The sequence below is a fragment of the Syzygium oleosum genome, unplaced genomic scaffold (genome assembly GCF_021117445.2).
Source record: "Syzygium oleosum isolate NSW1041296 unplaced genomic scaffold, Sole_v2.1 Sole_v2.13, whole genome shotgun sequence".
Lineage (NCBI taxonomy): Eukaryota > Viridiplantae > Streptophyta > Magnoliopsida > Myrtales > Myrtaceae > Syzygium > Syzygium oleosum.
Genome location: NW_026607497.1, coordinates 263,664 through 287,549, shown reverse-complemented (window position 1 = coordinate 287,549; position 23,886 = coordinate 263,664). Strand labels below are relative to the sequence as shown.

General features: G+C 39.6%; 2 protein-coding genes across 4 annotated transcripts; both read right to left on the bottom strand.

Annotated features, from left to right (window-relative positions):
* Window positions 1-3,515: 3,515 nt before the first annotated feature.
* Window positions 3,516-7,881, bottom strand: LOC115692220 (NAC domain-containing protein 21/22). Of its 2 annotated transcripts, none has more exons than XM_030619005.2 (3): window positions 7,634-7,881; window positions 5,044-5,327; window positions 3,516-4,273 (listed from the first exon to the last, which is right to left on the bottom strand). In XM_030619005.2, the coding sequence occupies exons 1-3, from the start codon at window positions 7,797-7,799 to the stop codon at window positions 3,815-3,817; spliced, it is 909 nt and encodes a 302-aa protein (XP_030474865.1). In that variant the 5' UTR covers window positions 7,800-7,881; the 3' UTR covers window positions 3,516-3,814. The 2 variants fall into 2 exon arrangements, with proteins under 2 accessions (XP_030474865.1, XP_056173395.1); XM_056317420.1 differs by lacking the exon at window positions 7,634-7,881 and adding an exon at window positions 6,901-7,591.
* A 7,368-nt stretch (window positions 7,882-15,249) lies between these two features.
* On the bottom strand, window positions 15,250-23,767 carry LOC115692222 (uncharacterized). Of its 2 annotated transcripts, XM_056317372.1 has the most exons (12): window positions 23,486-23,760; window positions 23,215-23,310; window positions 22,912-22,995; window positions 22,269-22,343; window positions 21,908-21,988; window positions 21,517-21,656; window positions 20,876-21,112; window positions 19,734-19,908; window positions 18,294-18,377; window positions 16,656-16,833; window positions 16,331-16,518; window positions 15,250-15,720 (listed from the first exon to the last, which is right to left on the bottom strand). In XM_056317372.1, the coding sequence occupies exons 1-12, from the start codon at window positions 23,609-23,611 to the stop codon at window positions 15,538-15,540; spliced, it is 1,647 nt and encodes a 548-aa protein (XP_056173347.1). In that variant the 5' UTR covers window positions 23,612-23,760; the 3' UTR covers window positions 15,250-15,537. The 2 variants fall into 2 exon arrangements, with proteins under 2 accessions (XP_056173347.1, XP_030474874.1); XM_030619014.2 differs by lacking the exon at window positions 16,656-16,833 and having other exon boundaries at window positions 15,578-15,720; window positions 23,486-23,767.
* Between the last annotated feature and the right edge of the window lie 119 nt (window positions 23,768-23,886).

The window sequence follows — 23,886 nt, the reverse complement described above, 5'->3', positions numbered from 1 at the left end:
TAGGGAAGAGGGTTTGGTTATCAGTTGCTTTCTCGGGTACACGACCCCTCCCTCGCTCGGTATTATTATAATCCCAGACTGAGATTCTATTAAAGACTTTCTACACATCGCACCTAATTTTTTCTTTATATTTTCCCATTTGTCATCGTCATCCATAGTTTACTACTGTGCAAAAGCTTTGTCCGTCTTGGGGACTAATGAATGGTCACAGATTCTCTCACCATCTCATTGTATTCCTGTATAAAGAAACTATTCAGTCACTGGCATTCGTGTGCTGATGAAAAGGATACTTCCCTCATGTTCATGTCTACAAACCCTGTTGTTTTTGCCTAAAATCGTAGGATTTCGTAAGGAACAATGATTATTTTCCAACAGTTGTTTTCCTGAAGCCGCCCGACTTTCTACCTCTTGATCAGGCAACATTCCTTTGAAGGGTCAGAAAGCATACCTCAATTTAAGGCTTCTAAGAATTCATTTTTCTTTTGTTCCGCTGATTTTTGTAGTTCGAGGACGCGAAACTGACGGGAAAATGACAACGACTAGCTGTTTTCGATAGGCCGCTGGATCCCTCGTGAAGTAATTAATGGATGGAGTTTAGAATCGTTTGATTGTCTTCCAAAACAAGAGTCTAATTAAGATCTCTTACTTCTCCGAACGGGGAGATTATAGTGAAGGAAGCAACAGAGAAAGCTCTTGATGTTGTGTGCTTTCCTTAACGGGGACTTGCTTGCTGGATTGAATCAATGATGCACTTGACCACTGTCTAACTACTGCTTCCCGGGTACGTTTGATTTGTCTCGGAAGGGAAGCAAAAGCAAAACCAAACGATGCCCTTTGGAATTTAGTCAGCGAATCTCTGGGGTGAGCTCACGAGGATTTGGTCTTTATTTCCCATTGCATTTGTCCTAATCCAATTTGTTAATCCTGCGACAGGGACAGTCCCATTGTTTTTGCCTTCGAAACGGCATCCGCTGCTTGTTCTCTTGTGCTTGGCGTTTCCTCTAGTTTTTGAAGAGATTCCCAATCAATTTTTGGATGAAGTCTGCCCCCGCAAAATAATGATTTTGTGGCTGCTAATCTTTTCCATCTCCCTCTCCCCATGATGGTCATTCCGAAATTTTGTAGAACCACTCCAACCGCTCTAAAAGCGGATGAAGCACGGCTAACATTTAAATGATTTAGCACTCTCCCTCGCTCGTAAGCTGGAATTTGCACTCGGATGGAATAATTGTCCAGAAAGTCCTAAACCTATTGTATGACAGCCAATTCAGTCATAAACCTTTCAATTATGTCAATTTAGTCCTAAATCGTATGACAATTTGCCAATTTAGTTCTAAACCGTTCTTTGTGTCAATTTAGTCCTAAACCTTTTGAAAATTTGCCAATTTAGTTCCAAACCTATTATATGGATATTTGACCGGAATGACTACATTGGCAAATTGTCAAGAGGTTTAGGACTAAACTAGCAAATCATCAAAGATTTAAGACTAAATTGGCAAATCACCAAAAGGTTTAGGAGTAAATTGACACATTTGAAATGTTTAGGACTGAATTGGTTTCCATACAATAGGTTTGAGACTTTTTGGATAATCTTCTCGACCTTAGACTAAAGCGTGAAAATATGTTAAAATAGGAGAGACAAATAAGGAGCCTAGAAAGATTTGAACTCACAATCTCCTGATATAATATTATGTGAAATTTTATGGTTACACTGCCAACTGCTGATAAAAGGCGCGATTTAATATTTAAATGGTTTAACATATCTATGCGTGCGTGAGAATATAGGGTGGTTGGACTATCTAGATATCTCAATACCAATGGGTTGAAGAGACTGTTCAAGCTAGTGACTCAACCACTATTTTGAGGATGCTAGCACTTTGCAATCAAGATGACAAAAAGATTACAAAAGAATTAAATCATATCAATTACCTTACTTAATTGTAACTCCTCAAATCCATCCCGTAATATCATTTGTAAAATCCCTAGCTTAGGAGGATTGAATCCCATAATATACGAGCCTCATTTTGCTTATTTTCTTAACATCTTTTCAGTTCGACAAAGTGCAATTGCCATAACTCAACTCTAAGGTGGTGTTTGTAACTATTTCGCAGAGCTTCAACTTTTAAAAGGGCTACTTCAACTTCAACAATGTGCCTGATAAATTATAATTTATATTAGGAAGTTAAGGTACAGCACGTCTTATAAAAGAAACACCCATTTTAAATCGTATAAGAAGTATCCCTCGGTTTAAACCACCACGCAACTATCTTTCTAATAAGTTGCCCCCACCTGTATCAGGAAACACCCATTTTAAATCACATATTTCTAAGTGTATTTCACATTTTCTTTTATTTTCTTTTGATAATACAGGGCACGACCATAATTAACCGGTTACGTTGAGAAGAACTAGCACGTCAATCCACCGATATGTCTCCCCCTTAAATCTGAGTTCGTTAGAGCAAAAATCGAATCCACAATCATCAATTTCTGAGTCAAAAGCATGACAACTCCTTTACCATTAAGTCAATCCAAGGATTGATATTCACATTTATTTTGTAGCATAGTTGTAACACAAGACACACTGTAATGACGAATGTGAGTGCCCTTGATGTTTGTTGACTAAAATCAAGATTTCAAAGAGTCATAAGTCTTAGAAATATCTCTAGGATATTAGTAGTTATTGAAAATGAAAAAGACACGAGATGAGAGATATGCTCCGGGTGTGCACTCAGATGTGGACTGGGTGCAACTTCAGGATCGTCTAACTCTGATACCAAGTGAGATTCTATGGGATCACTATCAACTGTTATAGACGTTTCAACTATTAGATAAAGGTGTGATTTAAGATGTAATTTCTCTAACAGTAATTATTCCCGATGAAATGACATGCAAGTGAGACTTGCAATCATTTGCTTTTGTTTGGTCATCGTGGTTCCATGCACACATTTGCATGACAACGATAAAAAAAAAGAAAGAACTCCTAATGTTAACCACTCTACTGTGAAATTCTTGTGAAGCCAACAGCATCATATGCCTAACCCAAGAAGAGGTCAAAACCTGTGGGGACGTAACTTTACCCCGTGTGTAATCATTCGTCGAGGTTTGTGTGTCTTGACATTGAATTTTCAAAGAGAAAAGTCAAACAGAAGAAAGAGGAAACCAAGATTAGGCCAATGGAGAAGGTAAAAAAATAAAGTTGAGAGCGGCTTCTCCACATCGTCACTTTTCAGAAACTTGACTCTCTCTCTCTTCTTCTTCTTCTTCTTTTTTCTTTTTCTCTTTTCAATTTTAGGTCGTGAGACTGATAGCTAGACTAGATGGGGTCCATATTGAATCATTCGATCATATATTATAGTTCACACATTCGAAGAGTTCACATGCGCTTTCAACTGTGGATACTTGGAAGTTCTACGAGTTTGGTGGCAGCGTTGGTTTGCAAATGTTCATGGTATTCAAGGGTAATTAGAGATACCGACAAAGAGAAAGCATGATATCCAATATACTCTCACCGTATGTACATAACAATATACCCCAATTAATGATTGAACTTTGAAAATCACAATTCAACAATTCACCTAACTTGACAAAGATGATATTACAATCGAGAGTTAGTATAGAGCACATCCAAAGTCGACAATGAAACGACGCCACGGCCTAGATATGCACTTCCAAACGGAGATAATCAATCATCACATGGATAACTAATACTTTACATTAATCATCCTTTTTGGAGGGTGCGAGACTAATATTAAGACTAAAGGCAAATTAAGTTTTTCTTTTTCTTTTGCTCTCTCTTTTCAAGCCTCTCCAAAATTCAGAAATGATTCCACATATTGTTGGGCATGGCCACTTCGGACAATAAGCTCTCGGAACTCCCTTGATCTCCCAAGCTTGGGGAGTCCATCTTGGTGAGCTGATTCAAGACGGCTTTTAGCACCTTCCTGTCACAGGTGTAGGGTTCCAGATTATTACAAGAGCTGAAGTCGGGCATTGCCCCGAATGCGGATGCGTTAAGGATGTTCTTAGTGGGCATGCTCGGTTCCACATGGATTGGATTGGCTTGGCTTGGAGAGAAAATGGAGAAGCAGGGCACTTGCTCGATGTTGCTTATAAGGTTGGGTTGAGTTTGTGTTTGGTCGAAGGTGATGAAGGAGTCCATCAACGACGGGAGAGATGAAGTGCCTCTGTTGTCGTAGCAACTGACCATCCCCACGCTCGGTTTGGTGGCCACTTCTACGTTCTTGAAGAACACCCGACACAACACCCAATCTTCCTGTTAAACCAGTGACGAGACTTAGACATTTCTTTTAAAAAAGAGAATAAAAAAACACAATCAAATCTTGAGAGAGATATTCCATGCTTTCATTACGACTTCATATTAAAACCTGACCTTGCGCTAATGATTGGTTAAACTACTATTTCGCCCGCTAACACAACCAAATTAGAAGCAGTTGACGGGATATGGGGCATTGTTTTTCATCTCCTAATGAAGGTCACACCTCAGGCGCAAGTGGCTTATCGTTTACAAGTTGGTTGGTTAATTATTGTACGAATTAGTATAGATCAAGGGGTTGAACGTGAAAGCTGGATGCTTATTCGGAGATAGCGATGGCCTTGGAATTCCGATGGAGGGTCAAGTTCCACGTATAAGTGAATAATTAGATTAACAGGTACCATTAATCAGGCCTAATAAAATAATTAAAGATCACCAATAATCAACGAGGAACATCTTAAAGTCAGCTAGTAACCAAGGTTCTTGTACGACTCCTAGCTATAGTGTATATCTAAGACAAATTAGGGTTCGGTGTGTGAAACAAAGAAGGGGAGAAAAGAAAGAAAGTCAAGGTTTACTTCAAAGAAACTGCGCTTAGAAAATCTCCACTTGCGCATAACTCCCGCAAAACCCATCAGGCTGAGAAATGAATGGTTGATTTTTCAAAGTTAGAAAACAAAAACGAAACTCAAAGAAAATCTAAATGGACGATATAACCTGGAAAAATAGCAGGTAAGAACTGCTAAAAATAAAAACAAAGGAGGTGTTACCTTGAGAGGAGAAATCTTAGTGTTATTTGGAGGGCCGTGAGGACCTTCAACTCTGAACTCATGCATCACCCAGTCGGTCTTTCTGCCTTTGGGGGCTCTTCCTTGGTAAAACACCAGAGTCTTTCTCATGCCCACGAGCGTTCCCTTCCTAAGCACTGCTCGGTCTTTCCCCGTGGCCTTCCAATACCCGCTCGCCGTCGCACGGTTTGTTCGGAGCCCGGTCGCGTATTTTCGGTCACGTCGGCTGTAGAAGTACCACTCTTTCCCTCCCACACATGCCGTTTCTACAAAAAAAAAAAATTAAGGCAAAAAGAAAGGGGAAAAAACATTAGCATAGAGGAAAGATCTTTTCTATTTAGTCAAAGTGATTGCTAGTCTTTTGTTTTCCTTCCGCTCAACTTTTTCTTTGACCTCTTCAATCTTATAGAGTTGCGGTTTCTTCCCAGAAATTGAGTTAAACGATGATGGAAAACATTTCGTGTATACTAAGAAAACTTCAAAGGGCACAAGTACAAGCAACCACATGGCAAAGCGAACGCCATAATATCACTCTACGCGCATCACTCTATGAATCGACATTCGCAATTTGGTATTTCTACCGTAATTGTTCAAGCTACCATTGAATGAATGGATTGAATCAGTATAGAAAGATCTGGCGTTGTCGCTATCAAATGAGCTTTGAAACACGTGGCTACAGAAGCAGGCATGTCATTTATAAAAGTGGCAACTCTCTCCCTCCGTGGTCGACCCCATTTGATCCAAATAATATTGCCGGTGAGGGGTCAATGTCCGTGCATTAATGCGTCATTATGGGAGGTGACCGAGGTTAATATGCCAAAGCTAAGCTTTGACAACAATAAACTGAACTTGAAAGTCAGAACTTCTATGGTAGCTCTCTAAAGTTTTTCCAAACCTCACTGTTTCCTTGGAAGAAATTTCGGCACCGTGAACCGGAGGGAGTCGAGGGCATTAAATTTTCCCGGAAAAGGACAAAGAAAGTTTCTAGCTAATCGATGGTGACATAGCCCTTATTTGATTAGGTGGAGAGGAAATGAAATATATTTGTCGATACCTAAAATTTTTCAAGTGGGTGAACACGTGTGGCGGATTTGAGGTCGAGCCAATGGGGAGATACGACTTTGGGGGGGTCTTTGGGCGTTGTAATCAGGGTCGCCATCACATCTTTTTGGTTAAATATGACGCCAACGATGGCATCAATATCACCAAAAAGCAACGACTGCGAAATACTTTGAATGTGCTGGGGATTGGTCGATCTCATATCGTGTGATATTCCTAACTTCGGTATGTGCGTGTGTCCTTTCCATTCCACAATTGTAGTTTCTCGTCCCATGTGTTGTATATCATTCTCACATGAAATCAGACGACAACGTAACGTAAATTATGAAGTAATGGTAGATAAAAATAGATATACCTTTTGGATATACGAGCCTTGTATGTTAAAACCTTAAACAGACTATGCAACAAACGTTTAATTATCTCTTCAGTAGGCGATAATTTAACATGAAGCCACATATCTGACGCGGCTAATATTCATAAGCTAAAATCTATGCTGCATACTATGTTTAGTGCTAAAACCAAGACAAAAAAACCAGCTAGACCCGCGTTTTCAATATATCCATATCAGGCAATTTGATGTTGAGCTTTAACATGTAGCACATCGGTATTGATTGTAGAGAAGGATATAAGCAACAGCAGTTATTAAGAATCAAGCAACTCTACAGTATGGGAGAAAATTATGCAAGACAATGATGGACCAACACATGTGGAGTAATATGAGAAAGGGACATAAGTTTTGCGATCAATTGCAATCTAAAAATCAGACGATAAAGTTTTTACTTGATTCTTGAAGTATCGACATCGGCATATATACCGTTGGATGTGCACGTACAGAAGGTATTCATGTAACAACTTGCAGTGATGTGGAGTGGTAATTGAACTCACGACTTCACTTTATAGAATGATTATGTTGTTAAGATTCTATGGAAGCATCTAGGGGCAAGAAATGCAATGTTATATACAGCTGGAAAAAGTGAGAGACTTGATAAGGTCAAAGCAGCTACTATCGTGCTTGTCTTCATCAAACAAGTACAATAAATTCCTGAAAGATCACACACTGTAATTTGTTTTGCTTTCGAATAGGTAAGATGAAACCGTGTATTTCAAATCTTCTGAGCCACCAAGCTGAGGACAAGCACGCATATGAATCAATATGAATGTGTCTATTTATGGCCAGTGCAGTTGCTATCGCCTCACCCCAGAAATACACTACACCCCACTCTAACCTTGTTTCCTTCTCCAAATGGAACAAAAAAGAATTAAATGACCCCAATTGATGAACAACAGTATTAACACTGCAAAACCGATCTATAATTGGTTCTTCCTGATAAAACAAATAAGAAAAAGTTATCTGTTGATTTTGATGTATGCACGAGCAAGTGCATGAACCTCTCTGCACTGGAACAAACAAGTATGGGACATAAAAGCGACCCGAAAGTAGAAGTCAAGATGGGCACGCATGGTGCAGGAGAAGGTGAGAGAGAGAGAGAGAGGGGGGGATGGCTGTACTAACCAGGAATATCCCAAGGTTCACACTTGTTGAGGTCGACCTCGATCATGAGGAGAGAGTCGGAGCGGGTCATCTTCTTCATCAGATAATCACAGACGAGCTCATCATCTTTTGGGTGGAACCTGAACCCTGGTGGCAACTTTGCCTCCACCATGCTTATGTTGTTCATTTTCTCTGCCTTGGAGACAGAGAGAGAGGGAGAGGGAGGGAGAGAGAGAGGGAGAGGTTGGAGAAGGTAATTAGGAGAGATGATCGGTGGGCATAAACAAAAGGGTATAAATAGTGTGGGAGGTCAAACTGGGGATCATCCCGCGATAAAAGGAAAGGAAGAGGGCGATTGGATCTTGCGTTGGGTGGCCGATGACGTGGCATGGCCAATAGCTGGCACTGGCAGCCTGCTGATGTGTACCAGAGCACCCCCCTCCCAAAGATGGGTTGGATTCTTCTATTGACCTCAGGGATGAGCTGGAACCAAAATCAAATCGACGCAAATTTTCAAAATATTTCGAGTCGATCAAGTTTTGCATACACCCGGTGCATGTGATTTTCGCTTCATTTCAATTACCAAATCATGTGGGGTTCCCAATATTGAACGACCGAGATGAAATAGACTCATAATCCGGATACATACAAAGGTTTTTCAAGTTCTACAAGACGTGATGTGATGACGTCTCTTCGACAAATAAGAACGTCACTTTCACTTAGGCCTCAACCAATCTTAGTTCGTTTAATTTCTTAGACTTTCGAAATAAGTTGTTCCGCACTCAATCGGACATACAATATCGGAAAGCAGAGATTGTTGGAGTACGTAGTTCCATTTCATTTGCCGTCTTTGCTTCCTCCAGGTGAGGGAAATTGTGAAAAGATCAAATGAAGCCAGTGTGATCCTCTAAGGGGCGGATCTAAGCAAGTCCTTAAAAGGTTTCATCTCGGATCTCATCAGGATTTTGGAATTTTCATAATGTAAAACTTCCAAATGGCATTCTTTTTCCCTAGGGAAGACAAAGATACATGGAAAACTTAGGAGCGGGTATACAGACACTGGCACATTAAAAGAAAAACCGTATCTGTGTAGCTCGTCGTCATTATAAATCAAACGAACAGGCGGAGGAGGCCCCTGCAAGAGCTTCGACTCCTTTTCTGTGGGGAGGTTAACTTTTAACCAAACACTACTGATTCACGGTCTGTCTAACTTCTAGCACGAGGTCAGACCCATTTAGAAGTGTTAAAGTGCGGTCATTGACTTTAATTTCTTCAAAGGTAACTATTGCTGCAAGAGAAGGGGCCAATCCTGAGCAGAAAAAAGCTTGAGGATGAACTTAATCCAATCATGCTAATGCTAATGTCCATACGCAGTTGCCCGTTAGACTGTAACTTTTCCAAATGCAGATCAGAATGAGCAGATGGACTTTGGAGTAACGTGCTCGCTCGTGTAAGAAACCGTCTTCTTCGGGATAACGTGTGTCGTTAAAAAAGGAGATGACTCTATGGTGAAAAGCACCTCTTTTCGGTATACACTGAGTTTGGCAAGGATGTATATGACAGGAGCGTCGCTGTACGTCCTTGGAAATAAATAATTGAAAAGTATGCAAGCTAGATTCCGTGATTTATAGAGCTAGATCAGCATCTTCTCCAAATATTATAAGTTTAGAGAGAGAGAGAGAAAGAGGATCCAAAAAAGCTAAAATGGACCATTAGGCAAACTGGGATGCCTCCATGTCTTTTTTTGTTTCCTTATTTTCGGCTCTTCTATTGAGCTTACAGAGTTCATAGTAATGAAGTGACCATGATGATGCGAATCGAGCTCTAATGAGCTCTACGATATGATCATGGCTAATCATAGATTATAGAATCTAATTCTATTTCCCAGGGAGCGTCATAACACATATCGACAATATTAATAACAACGAGATCAAAAGTTTTACTTTTGACAAGGCAAGACCTTGAGTTTGGGAAACTTGTGTAAAAAGTCATAAACCTATTACACTTTTATCAAATCAGACGTAAACATTTTCAAATTTTGCTAATTGAGTCAATTTAGCCAGTTTTGACAGGAAATTGCTGACGTGTATGCCAGTCATACTACATGGCATGGCTAACACTAACGTAGGCAATTTTTAATAATATTTTAATATTTTTTATAAAAATTTTATTACTTTTTATTGTATTTTCCTTTTTTCTTTTCTTTTCTTTGTTTCTTTTTTACCAACTGTGGCTAGCGAGGGTCGTCGGGCCCTTGTTGACCACTGGGCGAGGGTCGCCAAGCCCTCGTTGGCCGCGATGGTCTGGGCAAGGGCCGCAAAGCCCTCGCCGGCCGCAAGCGGGTCTCGGCCCCGGCCATGGCAACAACGCCTCTACACGACTTCTGATGAAAAGAAGTCAGGTTCAAGGATTTGAGAGGCAAATTGAGAGGCGAGGCAAGTGGAAGCCACCGCCATGGTCGGAGGGAAGGGTTCGAGGGTTTAAGATTCAGCCATTGGGCGGCCCTCACCCAATTTAGGGCCCTCACCAACCATAGTTATAAAAAAAAGGGAAAAAGAAAATAATAAATAATAAGAAATTATAAATAAAAAAAAACATTTAAAAAATATTTAAAATTATCCACGTCAACACCGGCCGTGCCACATAAGACGGTCAGCGTCCACATTAACAATTTCCGGCTAAAATTGGCCGAATTGACTCAATTGGCTAGACATGAAAATGTTTAGGACTCGATCGGTAATATTAAAAATATTTATGATTGAATCGACAAAAGTGGAGATTTAGGACTTTTTGGATAATTTTCCCTATAAGTCTTGCACAACACCAAACATATTAAATGATTGAGAAGATATCAAAAATATACCCCACATTTCACCCAATAACCACTTAAATATCTCTGCCTTTGAAAATATCATATACATATTTGAATTTTACCTGTGGAGAACACTTTGTACATTCACATTAATTATCCCATGTCCCTATTTGCAAAAATGTCATTTTCTTTTCAATAATGCCCATCCCCAAATCCTAACGTTCACACCCACCTAAAATACTCACAAGCAACTAAAGACCAAACGACCCAAACCCCAAATAAATTGCTAAAATGAGATTGCAATGAGGGTCGATTTGGTTTTGTCGGTGGGTGGTATATTGCTCAGAGGTATGTAAATGGTTCTTGCAAACTTAGAGATATGTAAATGGTCATTGAGTCGAAAGTGAGGTATGTCTTTTATATTTTTCTTCAATAGTTATCGAGGAATATTTCACGGACCAAATTCTCTTGTACTCTTTTGAGCTGAAGAGTGGAGATTTGTAGTATTAGGATGAAGAGCGAGTGATGCAGAAAGGACGATATAACTAATTTGAAAAAAAGTGGCGCAAGGGTGTTTGTGCTAGAAGTACTAGAGTGGAATCTCTAAAGACCGGGTTGACCTCCCGTGTTCAAACCAATCAGGAACTGACATCGCTTTCCTAATGGCAGATCGAAACCAATTATAGTACCAAAGTATTTTGTATGTCTCGCTTGAGGAATTCGATACTCGAGTTAAACTGGGCGTGTTACGATCCCGTGTAAAGATGCGTTTCATCGTATTGTTCTTAGGAGAAATCTTTAGGAGAAAGGCTGGCCTATTATTCTCGACTTACCAAGCGCCATACAGATTATTCTGCAGCAAAGAATATAGAACATGTTCATGCGCCTGCTCATATGGCATTAAAAGAAATGGCCGGAAAGTGATGGAGTTTGTGTTTGATGCCTAACATCGTGAGGAAAGAAAAGCAAGACTGGCCATTGGCCGAACAACACATGATGAGGCCTTTGGAAAAAGGAGTGACCTCACAGTCACACGCTGGACTCTGTCAGGCACTGGCAACAACATCATAATTGCAGGATTGAATCTGCACCACCTGGTCAGTGGTCTGCCGTCAAGAACCGTGCGACTGGTTTGGCGGCTGATGCAAAAGACCAAGGTTTGTCCACTAGTTGTGGTTCCTCTTCTTTCCTTTTGATGTGGAAGTGAGAGATGAGAATGTCCAGCGAAGTTCCTTCTTCGTCCTCGTGGCCGTCATGTGCCGTGGGACGGTCAATGACCTGAAAGACGTCTGGTGCCTGCAACTAATCTCGGCCTATCGTCTGACTGTACCTGCCAAGCCCTTCCTCAACTAATACCATCATCACGTCGGTAAGGATGGGCAGGTGATTAGATTTTATTAGGATCCTAATTTCAATACGACTCTAGCAAGCCTTTACATTTTTATAAGAGGAGACACGATGTCGTATTGAGTTATACGTGTGAATTATTTTAAAAAGTCCCACATCGAATATATGGTGTGTTTTGATGTGGTGTGGTTATAACTCGTTCGCTCGAGTTTTTGAGTAAATGTGGATCCAACTAGATATATTGACGGGCTTGGACTTAGCTTCCTCTTGGCGATCTCCCCGAACAATGCTTTTTCTATGTGCTCCCAACATATCAAGACTCACCTGATAGGTAATATGACATTGAAACTTGAAACTCGATAAGGAATTTATGAATTTTTCATTACCCTATTACAAGTTCAAGGTCACTTATTTACTTTTGTACAACAAAGCACAAAACTTATTGTAGTCCAACAGTTCTTCAACACTTGGGGAAAATTATCCAAAAAGTCTTAAACTTATTGCACTTTTATCAATTTAGTCCTAAACCTTTTAATTGTGCCAATTGAGTAATAAATATTTTCACGTATTGCCAATTCAGTCTACCGGGCCAATTTTATCCGAAAATCGCTAACGTGGATGTCGGTCGTCCTACGTGGCACAACCGATGCTGATATAAATGAGTTTTAATAATATTTTATTTTTCTATTTTGTTATTATTATTTCTTTTTCTTTCTTTCTTTCTTTTTCTTTTTATTCTTCTAAGCCCGACGAGGGTCGACTGGCCCTCACCTATGACTGGTCAGGTCGACCAACATCCTCACCAAACTTGATAGATAAAAAAGGAAAAGAAAAGGAATTTTTTTTAAAAAATTGTTCATGTTAATGCCAACCATCCTACGTGGTACTACCGGCGTCCATGTCAGCGATTTCCAGTTAAAATTGGTCAGATGGACTCAATTAGCAAAATGTGAAAATATTTATGACTCGATTGGTAAAATTAAAAGGTTTATAATTAAATTAGCAAAAGTGTAATAAATTTATGACATTTTAGATAATTTTTCATCTACACGAGTAATCTTTTGAATGGTAGTTTCTCAATTTTGAACTATTAAATGTTGAACTTTTACAACCGTGTAATCTTGAATATTTCAAATCTTATGTTTTGCAACTCTCTAGATTTGTTATTGGAAATCTAGAATTCATGAGTTTTAAATAAATGGTCGTGATTGGATATTTGAGGTTTTTTTTGTACATATTGGTTTAAGGTACTGTATGTATATAATCGTAAAGTTTTAAGTTGAGTGCTTGTAATGAATTGCGTTAGCAAGTTGGGTTTGCGAACGTCAAAACCAACCATAGGATTTGCAAATAATCAGAGTAATCGCGATGGGTTTAGGATAGAGTCGGCCATTGATAACTCGTCTCACTTCCATCTCTACTCGCAAATCTTAGGAACGGCAAACAGCCTTTTTACTGTTGTTTTGTAGGATTCTTATTCTTGTTCGATCCAACCAAGCTTCTAGGAACGGTAACTTGGTAGATGGCAGGAGCCCCGTGGACAGCGGTTGCCATTGAATCTATGCCATAAAAGACAAAGATGTCGTATTTACACCGCATCAAAATCAAACTAAATTCCAAGCCGTTGCCATGTTAAATTTTGACCAAAGATAAGAAGAATATAACCCGCATCGAAGACAAGGACCCCATTGCCGATAGTTACACTTCCGAATTCATCCTTTGCACCACTTCCTCTCCCGGATGAAGTGATCTTCCTCGAGAAGACAACTGACATGAGAGGAAAGGAAAAAGAAGAGCTTTGAATATGGATATAAATTAATAAATTCCCTTCCAAACTTATTCCCCGATTCCAAAAGATGGTGTGGCGCCTTGCGGAAACCATGATCGGGACGTTGGTGAATTAACACTCGAAGACACGCATGTTGGGCTTTGGGCATGGGCGACGACGGTGAAATCTTGAAATGGATGGATGTTCTCCCGCATCATCATCATCTTCATCATCGCCCCTCTCTCTACTCTGTACTTGGACCGGCTCCTAACGATTTTAACTCACAAAATGATAGGCACGACGGCAGCCTTCTCAACGTCACAAAGCTCCAATCGATCGTCCCCACCAGGAATAGGAGGGAATCATGCAGGTGTGCAAACGGACAAAGCAACTAAAGAGACGTGTTGCCATTTAATTCAAAGTCTGTTGAACATTGCTTGATTAGCATCCACAAAAGCTCTGGGTCAAAGAAATCACTTTCCTCAAAATAAAAAGAGTCTTGTAATCAATCTCTTATCGTGCGCTATTATGTACCGCAATTACCTGGATATCATCCAGCAATAAATTCTCGACAGCGTCAGGGAAGAAGGGTGGGATCAGGGTATCATCATCACCATGTCTCTCCACAAATTACGTCTTGAAAACGCAAGCAGTTCAAGCAACGGGGATACCTAACCAAGACGTCCCTTTTGCATCACCCATGGGTTAAAATTCAGAAAAAAGAAAGGTAGTCAAAACTAGCCCTCTAAGATAGAATGGTCCTTAGAAGAATCTATGAATGATTAGAGTACCTAAAGTTTAGGAAGGGAATAGTTTGAACTTTCTGTCAATATGGTCATTGCTTATGTCAAGAAAATATCTTAATCCCTTCCTTTCCCTCTGAAGTCACAAGAATTCTAAGAATGGGTCAAAGCAAGCAGGTAACTCGGTCGAGTGCGGACAGATCCGTCCCCTTCACACGAGGGGCTCAATTAGACATCTCGAGGAGACTTTCAGGGGCATAGGCAGCGCTATGATTGAGGGAAATTCAGAATTGCAAAATGCATCCCAGAAATTGCTAGTTAGCATCAACTTTCAAGAACGCACGAACTGGAATTCAATATAGTCAAAAGTCAAGCATATGAACCACAGGCGAATGGCATATACCTTGCTGATACAGCAATCGAACTGACAAAGACGTTGTCCCTATCTAGTTAAACGTTAACCAGAGTATTCGCTTCATTCATAGCTCGCAGGAGAAAATAGGTCCAAGGTAATCATAGGCAGTGAGATTGGGAAAAATAATTATAAGGAGCAGTGCCCATCTGATGCTTGATCTCCAGTCATTTAGTTATCATCATGACACAATAAGGGGCCATTATTCAATAACTTCCTTTTCAGCCAATTGGTATATACCTTGCAAATACAGCAATCATAAGCGTCAGACTGTAATGACTATAGGATAAATTATGCAGTGGCTTCCACTTGTTGAAAACTGCAGATCCATACGCATGTATTTCGTAGAAAAGAAAGTTACCCTACATAGGTAAGAGAAATCTGAACCACCGAACTAAGGACTACAAGTTCTGCAAAAAAAATCAAAAACTAAGGAACAAAAGTTCTCCGATCGAAACATGTAGGAACCCCAATTTTGCAATCCAGAAGTAGATCTCAAGATGGTCCTTGGAAAAACGCGTGTGACTAATAGGCAAGACAAGTAGATAGAGCACATAAGAAAGCAATCGCTTATTGCAGATATAACATAAAAGATTTTGAATGTACGACCGATTATATATGGCAAGTGAGAGAAGGAACCACAAAAGGACCCTATTATTACAGCGCTGCTCTGATATTGTACATCCTCACAGACAATAAGAGTAAAGCAAGAAATGACCGACAAAAATGAGCCTGCCCATCTGCATGCTTGTGCGGATAGTGCAGGTGAGAGAGAGAGAGAGAGAGAGAGAGAGAGAGAGAGAGAGAGAGAGAGACCTGTTAGAACAACAGTCCAATCTCGTCTCAAATCTTTACAGCCACTATGGCTAAATTCCGCGGGGATAAAGAAGGATCAAAAGCAGGCAACATGAAAGCTTCCAAGGAATTTCCTTTCTCCTGAAGGAACAACAATCTATCGAGCACAATGAGAGTTTCCAGAACAGCTCCTAGAGCAGCTCGCAGAGACCAATAAGGTCCTATAACCTCCTGCTTAGAATGAAAAGGTTGATTAGCACCAGCCAGCATATTTATATGCATCAAGTAAATACCCACACTATTTCCCTTCTATTAGACACTTGTCTATTCCTTCAGATAAATTAAGTCAGTATCAAAGTGTAACACTGGCAATTAGCAGTTATGCTGAATGATGCATTGTTTCTGACCAGTAAACTTGAATGCAATTGCTATGCACAAATCCATCTCAGGCTCAAAAGTCACAAGGGAAGGTTGTCTACAATAAAAAAAAAATTTTAAATATTTTTTGTTAAATGTTAATCCACATAATAAGACATTAAGAACACCACATCTGCAAGCTCTTCCAACATTGTTACATACACCAGCATGCACAGTCGTACAAAAACAGCCATTGCACTCCACTCTATATCATGCTTCTGTAAGATAACCTATACATTGCATAAACCAACAATACCCAGAAGTAGATAAACCATAGAAACAAGAGTTGAAGCAAATATGCATGAGGAAGTCAGATATGCCATTTTTAGGTTTTTAGTGAGTACTTCCATTTCCTTACTTTCCCAGACAACCAGAAAAGAAGAAACCTATGCATTTAAAGACAAAGTCAAGATGAGAAGCATACAGCGAATGGCCCAGTTTCTTTCCATATCGCATGAAAATTTATGTCCTGCAGAGGCTTGAGCCCCAGGCGATGTAATCCAGACAAGTTAAACTTCTCAAAATGCAGACATTTGTCTCTAAATAAAGTGTCCTCACATCGAGCACCACCTTGCCTAGCAAGTTTGGCCAACACCGAGCCTGATTTGCCACCTGCAGTGTAATTAAATTACTAAATGTGAGTCTCGAGATAATTTGACCCAAATCCATCAAGAAACCTACTGCAGTACAGGTTCCATGGTATTAGTCTAAGCATGTTTTGGTTCTACGCATTGTAATTCAATATGAACCTGTCTTTGCTTCAACTTGTCTTACAAGAGGGCCACCTTCACAATCTCTCTGTGATTGCAAACTTGAATTCACCGAAGACTCTAGGTTCCTCCTCCGCTGTTGACGGCGCAATGCCTTCCCTTGGCGCCCAATTGAGGGACTTGTTTTCAATACATCCGGATAATACTTGGAAAGAACCTTCAGTAGGTATAACAAGAAGAACAGTTGTATTGGATAGGCCAAGCAAAAACATGAGCGAACCTGAAAAGAATTATATTTGTATATCTCCAGAAGACAAGCAATTTAAAATGGACTAGGTGTCACTAGTAATACATGCTTGTGAAGGAATATTACTTTTTGGTAGGTAACAGACGGAGATGATTTTTCAAAGCCATTCGTCCGGTATCACAACCGACTTTTTTTTTTGGTAAGGATATCACACCCGGCTTTTCATTCTGAACGATCACAAAAAATGTTGAAGCGACCTGATTGACTCTGGATTAAAATCCTATGTCATCAATTCTATTTGCAAGTTAGCACATGTCTAAACAATCCAAACTAGGACATACACTCTCCTCATCCTATAGAAGGTCAAAAGTACAAATTTTCACCCATTTGTGCAACTTTAGGAGCGACTACCAGTGAAATGCCTGAAACTTTTCAAAGTGTGCAACTATCGGCATATAGAATCGTATTTATTTCATTAACTTTTAAACATAATATTTTTAATTTTGGTAAAAGGTCAACAAGTAATTTTTTCTCCAAAGAAGCCCAAACAAAACAGGCCAATAACTTATTCAAAGATGAGCAGCACACCAACGACCCTGTGGTCTGATGCCTTGCCAGTGAAAATTGGATATATGGACTTGACAATGAAAGTAAAATTGGTGCTAATATTGACACATAGAATTATATAGAATTTATACCATTATTTTTTTAAAATCAAGATAATGCTCTTAGTTTTGGCAGGAGAGTCAACAAGTACTATTTTCTTCAAAAAAGCCACAACAGGGCCATAATTTATTCAAAGATGAGCAGCACACCGGCGGCCCTGTGGAGTCATTCATGCCTTGTCTAGTGAAAATTTGAAAGATGGAGTTGATACTTGATAGTAAATTGGTACTGCTAAAAGTTTGAATGACCATATGATATTTGGTCTTCCTCAAAGAAACAGGATACTATCCATGATATCGGATTCCAACTACTAGCAAGGTTAAAAAGATACAAGGAATTGCAGCCCATCATGACAGAAACCATGATGACTGCTAGTTTCAATTCAAACACTAACGCTATTTACATTTTATTCATTTTATTCTTCTATTAAGAAAGGCAACTCATCATGTGGCTGTTGATTTTAGTAGAAGTTTTCTCTATGAGCACTATCTGGTTTTGCATTAAAATACCTTCTATTCTCTTCGCATTGACCCAAAAATCTTAAGAGTATAATTTTCTGTACAAGCAAGTCCACCAGTATATTAGATAAGTCTCGGAGGATAACCACTGATATACATCCAGAAAGGAGAAAGAAAAACAAATGCAAGAGAAGTCTATCTGACTGAACTGCATTCTCATCAATAGGCATAAGCAGTTGACAGTTGCACAAACAAAAACTTTGATATCTAACAAAACAAAGGTGTGGGAATTGTTTCGTGATTTACCATCTGAAAAGCAGCACGAAATGAATGCAACTCAAAGTTGTGACTAGCATCATCTTTCTCGAGGCTTCTCCATCTCTCTGCACTCTGAAAGAGTTACCTCAAAGATAAATAAGTATGGACAAATAAACAGAAAATTCATCAAAGAGTAAATAAAGGGGCGCAAGCCTTGTACACATTGATCACCAGCAGGCGATCATAGATAAAGGAAAAAGAACGTTGCATACAATGCAACATACATCTTAATCATTTTGTCCCAACTTAAAACTCTTGTTTTTCTCTTTCCACCCTAATCCCCAGAAAATCAAAGAAATAAAAACAAACTGCTTTCCCAGTGAACTGGAGCGCGGTTCAAGAAGCTCCATACACATTTTTGCGCCGGAAAATATAGGTATTCCTGACACAGACAGAGAAGTCAATTTCTGTTAAGTATATCCCCCTGACAATCAACTGCTATGTGTTTAATATTCTGGGGGTGGTACTGTCAAACCACTGCTATGTGTGTAATATTCTAGTTCAAAATAAAATTTTGTCCTCAAGGTGTACATAAATCCATCTAAGCAGAAGTCCTGATCTTTGGTGCTTCCTATGCTCACCCCAGAAAATCACTAAACCTAAAAATAAAGTTTAATTGAATGATTATTTTATGGTCAAACCGCAGCAGGAAACGCTATTCGGACAATAGCAGATCAAGGTATGCAACGAGCAGAAGCCTGGTCTCGACAGCATTACGAGCTATTCATAGAAGTGGTGTAATATTAAGTTTTGTATGTGATGTAACCCCTATGCCACATAATGGCTGTAGACCTCCTAAGAAAAGACGTGTGTAGAAATCAAAATGAAAAAGATTTCAAACTCTTCTTATCCCTGTTGATGCCAACCAATTTCTACATTCTCTACTCTTTTTTTTTTGTGCTTTCAGAAGTGAACAACTCAACAAAAATGCAAACAAACTCTTAATCACGTCCTCTTCCATGACGTAAGAATTTGTGGAAAAAGAAAAGAAGAAAACAAAAAACCTGCAGCTTTGATTGATTTCTAGATCTAGTGGAGATTGGAATGCGGAACTTTCTTGGGCCACCTCAGCTTATAAAGGGAATGCTTTCCCTCAGCTTTTGTTTAAACTCTCCTTCTGTGCGTTCTTGTACTGTATTTGGCATGTTAGGAATTGCTGAATGCATAATTCTTCCTACTATGTAAATCCTAGTTCAATTCTTTCCCAGATCAAGAGATTGGTTAGGGAAAGGCTTGGCAATTGTTCAACATTAGAAGCAAGGTATCTTCAGATATACATAGTTTGTTGTGCTGTAATTGGGGCTATGAAGCTGGATTTTGTAGGCTATAAGCACCATTGCTGAGCATGTAGCAGGTTGCTCCCCTGCTTTTGTGTTTCGTGAATAAATTATTGAACTATTGAAAATAAAAACAGAAAACAAAAATCACCTGACAAGCAAGATCACGCGCACATTTGCCAAGTAAGAAGCCCTCAGATTTAACACCATTACTCATAGGGAAGCCGCACTGCGTGCCAGCATTGTCAACACCCTCCTCAGACAATAAATTATAACAACAGCCAATGCTGACAACTGCTTTAACTTCCTCACACTCCACGAAGGTCCTGATTCAGTAACAAAAGACATTTATTATGTAACTGGAACGAAAAAAACAGAGAAGTAAAATTGAGTCTCAGTCACTTAAGAGTCCCAGGGAAACATGTCATATGATGCAAAATATATGGTGAGACAAGAAACTCTGGATTCTATAACTATAGGTCCTTGGAACTACATGTACACCTTTACTGACTAAGACCCAAGCATTCTTCTCTTTATCAATAAAAATTTCAAGCACACATCAATGCTTGATTGCCTCTACCGGAGAAGATCGTGATGATATTTAATTACCATGAGGAACACAAGACCAATATACAATATTACGAATTTGTACCCTATCATTAATGAGATGATTTGAAACATTGCTTATCAACTGGAAAAAAAAAGGTACATTGATAATTGAAAGATAAATATTTAACAAAAAATTATAGTAAATGAGATCATTTGCTGCAGATACTGACTGATTATTTAAAAGACACAATCTGCGGGTCATCAATGAGAACAACAGTTAATTTATTCTTATCAAACTGGACGGAGGATAATATTTCTCCATAGTTCAGTTCTCCAAAATAAATAAGCGAACGAAAACCAAACACATACGTTCCGATACTGTTCTTAACAAAATAAACTCTCTGAAAGAATAGATAAACTATCAATGAATGACTTACCAAAAAAGATTACCAATAAACAAGGATAAACAAGAAGGCATCCCTTAAAAGTTGCACATGGCCCAATTATATATCTCTAACGTAAAATTGGTTTATCAATTAACCAAAACGAATAATAAGTTCCGCACATAGCAAGGGTCTCTACTGCTACTGGATACTAATCACTTAGAAACAGAAGATCCCATAAAATCAAAGCCATTCGCAATCTAATCTTGTGATGGATAGGGATATTGCACATGCACTGCACAGTGTATATGAGGAATGAGCATTTACACAAAGTTTCACCAGGAACTGATGTAGGACTCACTTGAGCATCGTCACTGAAAGATCCCCACATGCATGAAGACCAGCAAGAACCAAGGAATCTTCCTTCCCCTCACCATATGAGGAGTCTATTTTCACACATAATTCTTCATTGTCCTCTCCTATCAAATTTGTTTGTCCATCTTCATGGATAAATGTGTCACTTAAGGCTTTCAAGACGTCAGTTGACAAAACCCGGCACGTCACTGTCTTGGGCACAAGTAAACTCGTGTTCACTGATCTAACACAAAATAATAAGTTAAAGATTTTGAGAGGTAATTTGATAGGCAACAAATAATGATAAGGGTGAATACAAGGCACTATGCAGTAAATTAGCGACTTGATAATCTTATAAGTGGCAACTGCTCGCCATCATTTCAATCTTCAAAGAAACATAACAACAAGAAATTGAAGAGACTGCCAATTGCAGGACAATCATTTTAACTTTTCAAGTGGCAAGAAAGCAAAAGCTAGAAAAAACGGACAACACTGCCAGGTTCTTTAGTAACAACATATCCAAATGCTTGCATGAACATAATAACTAGCATGATTTTGAATGTATTAAGTTTAGAAGATAAATGTTGCCAATTAAGTAAGGACATGTGCATTGGAAGAAAGATTCAATAGAAAGAGATTTGACGATACCCAGATCTACGTAATTGAGCAGCATAATGCTTCTTAATTCTTTCTGCCCGTGCATTTGTAACACTCCCATGATGAGAACAAGCATCAATTGCCACTACTGAGTGCTGATATTGAAATGAAAGTACTTGAGCAAGATAACCCTGGGAAAAAATTTTGGAGGCACTTAGAGCGAACTTGTAGGAGCCAAAAAGGTTAAAAAGAAAATCTAGTCAAACAGATATGAAACACAGAAAGTGTACACGATTAAAGAAGGAAAATAGCTTTTCTCAGGATTGTAAATATGGTCAGATGAACACATAAAGTAATCTCAATTATGTCTTTGGGTATGAGTGAACATTTAATACAAGGACTCCAAAAAAAGGAAAACATCTCTTGAAAAGAAACGACATACTTGACCAGCACCGACGTCGACAACTGTCTGAGCTCCCACCCTCTTTGCAATGTAACTTGTAATAGCAGATAGAACTTCGACCTGGTTTTGCAAGAAATTTATAATTAAAGATATGATCATCAAATTCAACAACCAATATTGAAATTGCCATCTCAATTCACAATGCCCTAGAATAACGCAATATCAAAAAGAACCCCCGAGAAATTTTGAACAAAAAGGAGTTACCACTGTCACAAGCACACACAAGAAAGGTGGTCACAGAAAAGTACATGGAATCTGGATAGAGCAGCGATCTGAACAATGAAACAAAATTGTAGAAAGCATTGTACTAAGAATAGCAGCAATTAGGGAAACAGCCCACTTCATGTTTCTTCTTGAAATTCATGCCTTGGGCGAGAACACTACCAAGTGGAGCTACAGTCAAACCTGGGAATATCTGCAACAAAGGGAATATTAGAATGTCATTAGCACCTGTTTCAGAACTAAATCCGAGGCAAAAGAGGGTGATAAATTCAAATGGGGATAAATGGCAGAAAATTTCAAGGTGAATGGATTAGTAAAATGCTAACAATGAAATCAACAAGAGGGGAAATAAGCTAAGTCAAGCTAAATACCGAATAGTTTTTCATGACATATAAGGGTGTAGTAAAACATCATATAAAGATTCTTCGCTGACACAACTTCTGAGACCAGTAATGAAGACACGTATACGGGTTTCTACACATAATAAGTTGCTATGGATTGTCCTTTGTAAACATTTGCGCATAGGAAGAGCAACACAGTCGGTAGTTGTCTATTTCTAAATGGTTTACAGAGAAGAATAAAAAAATATAACGCACTAGCTTATAATGCTGTGGAGAAATAAAATGCCATAGAGCTTCAATATAATTGAAGAAATGAGCTGATGAGAATGCTCGGATATATCATCAACATTTGGATCGATAGATTTGTATCGACCATCAGTAGACAAACGTCGAACTTCGACGAGGGCCAAAGATCGCTACCTTCTGCAAGTCCACCTGCTCTCGAGGAAAAACAAGAGACCTGAGGTCGTGTAGGAAATTCTGGAGCGAAGCAGGCCAGTGATCCTAGCAGCAAGACGATTACAGTGAAACAATCAGAACCAGACCGTACGCAGTCCGCAACCTAGTACTGTATGAGCTGAGAATAGTAGCACGACACGAGAATGTGGCCTCCTCCTCCTTCGAGACAAGCCAGTGAGTGAATCTCGGACATTCCAAGATCAACTTCAGCAGATGCATTGCATGCAACACGTAACCATGCGTCGGAGCAATAAGGAAGCGCACCTGGACTTCTCCACAAGGAATCGGGAGAAGATTCTCCACGGGCTCCTCCCGCAAGCAGTCCATCCACTCCTTATCAACTGCTTCCCACAACCTATCCTGAGATCAATCACGACAAAGAACCCGAAGCAGCAACGTCCAGAAGATGTGAGCGAAACTCGGTAAAATCGTTCGGCGGCACACGAGCGATACGGAATCTGACGAATGATTCAGATATGCTGGTTGCTGGTTAACGAAGCGAGGGGGCGAAGAAGTTTGAGCTGAGCTCACGAACCGTGAAGAAATTGACGACGTGAGCGTTCATCAGGAAGGCGTACGGCTTGATGAAGCGGAGGATGGCATCGATCCATTCTAGGGTTTGGCTTGCGGTCTCGCAGGAGTACTTGCAAGTCCCCGCCATTGCCGGCGGCGGATTTGAGTTCAACAGCCTCTCTCGGTTTCGGTTGATTTGAGTTCGAATTCGATGGACCCTCCAGTCCCATAGGAGAAGCGATCGGACATGGATCGGGCCGGGTCATCGCAATCGGGCACGGCCTTGTTCTTTCCTCGATTGCTCGACTTTTTGATGGAGCCTACGGCATCGGGTCGGGTCTTCATGCTCGTGTCTCTCTCTCTCCATATCAAAATTCCCTTTGGCTTGCGAAGACAAAAAGATGAGCTAGACTTGGTTCAGGG

Bases quoted from the DNA above. Each gene is read 5' to 3' on its own strand.
- LOC115692220 (XM_030619005.2), bottom strand. From the start codon at position 7,799: ATGAACAACATAAGCATGGTGGAGGCAAAGTTGCCACCAGGGTTCAGG. The intron at 5,328-7,633 runs GTTAGTACAGCC...TTTTTTTTGTAG, and splicing joins TGAACCTTGGGATATTCCTG to AAACGGCATGTGTGGGAGGG. The intron at 4,274-5,043 runs GTAACACCTCCT...CTGGTTTAACAG, and splicing joins CTAAGATTTCTCCTCTCAAG to GAAGATTGGGTGTTGTGTCG.
- LOC115692222 (XM_056317372.1), bottom strand. From the start codon at position 23,611: ATGGCGGGGACTTGCAAGTACTCCTGCGAGACCGCAAGCCAAACCCTA. The intron at 21,657-21,907 runs GTATGTCGTTTC...ATTTTTTCCCAG, and splicing joins TCGACGTCGGTGCTGGTCAA to GGTTATCTTGCTCAAGTACT. The intron at 15,721-16,330 runs GTATGCTTCTCA...CATTCTAAGCAG, and splicing joins AAGAAACTGGGCCATTCGCT to GAGGTTATAGGACCTTATTG.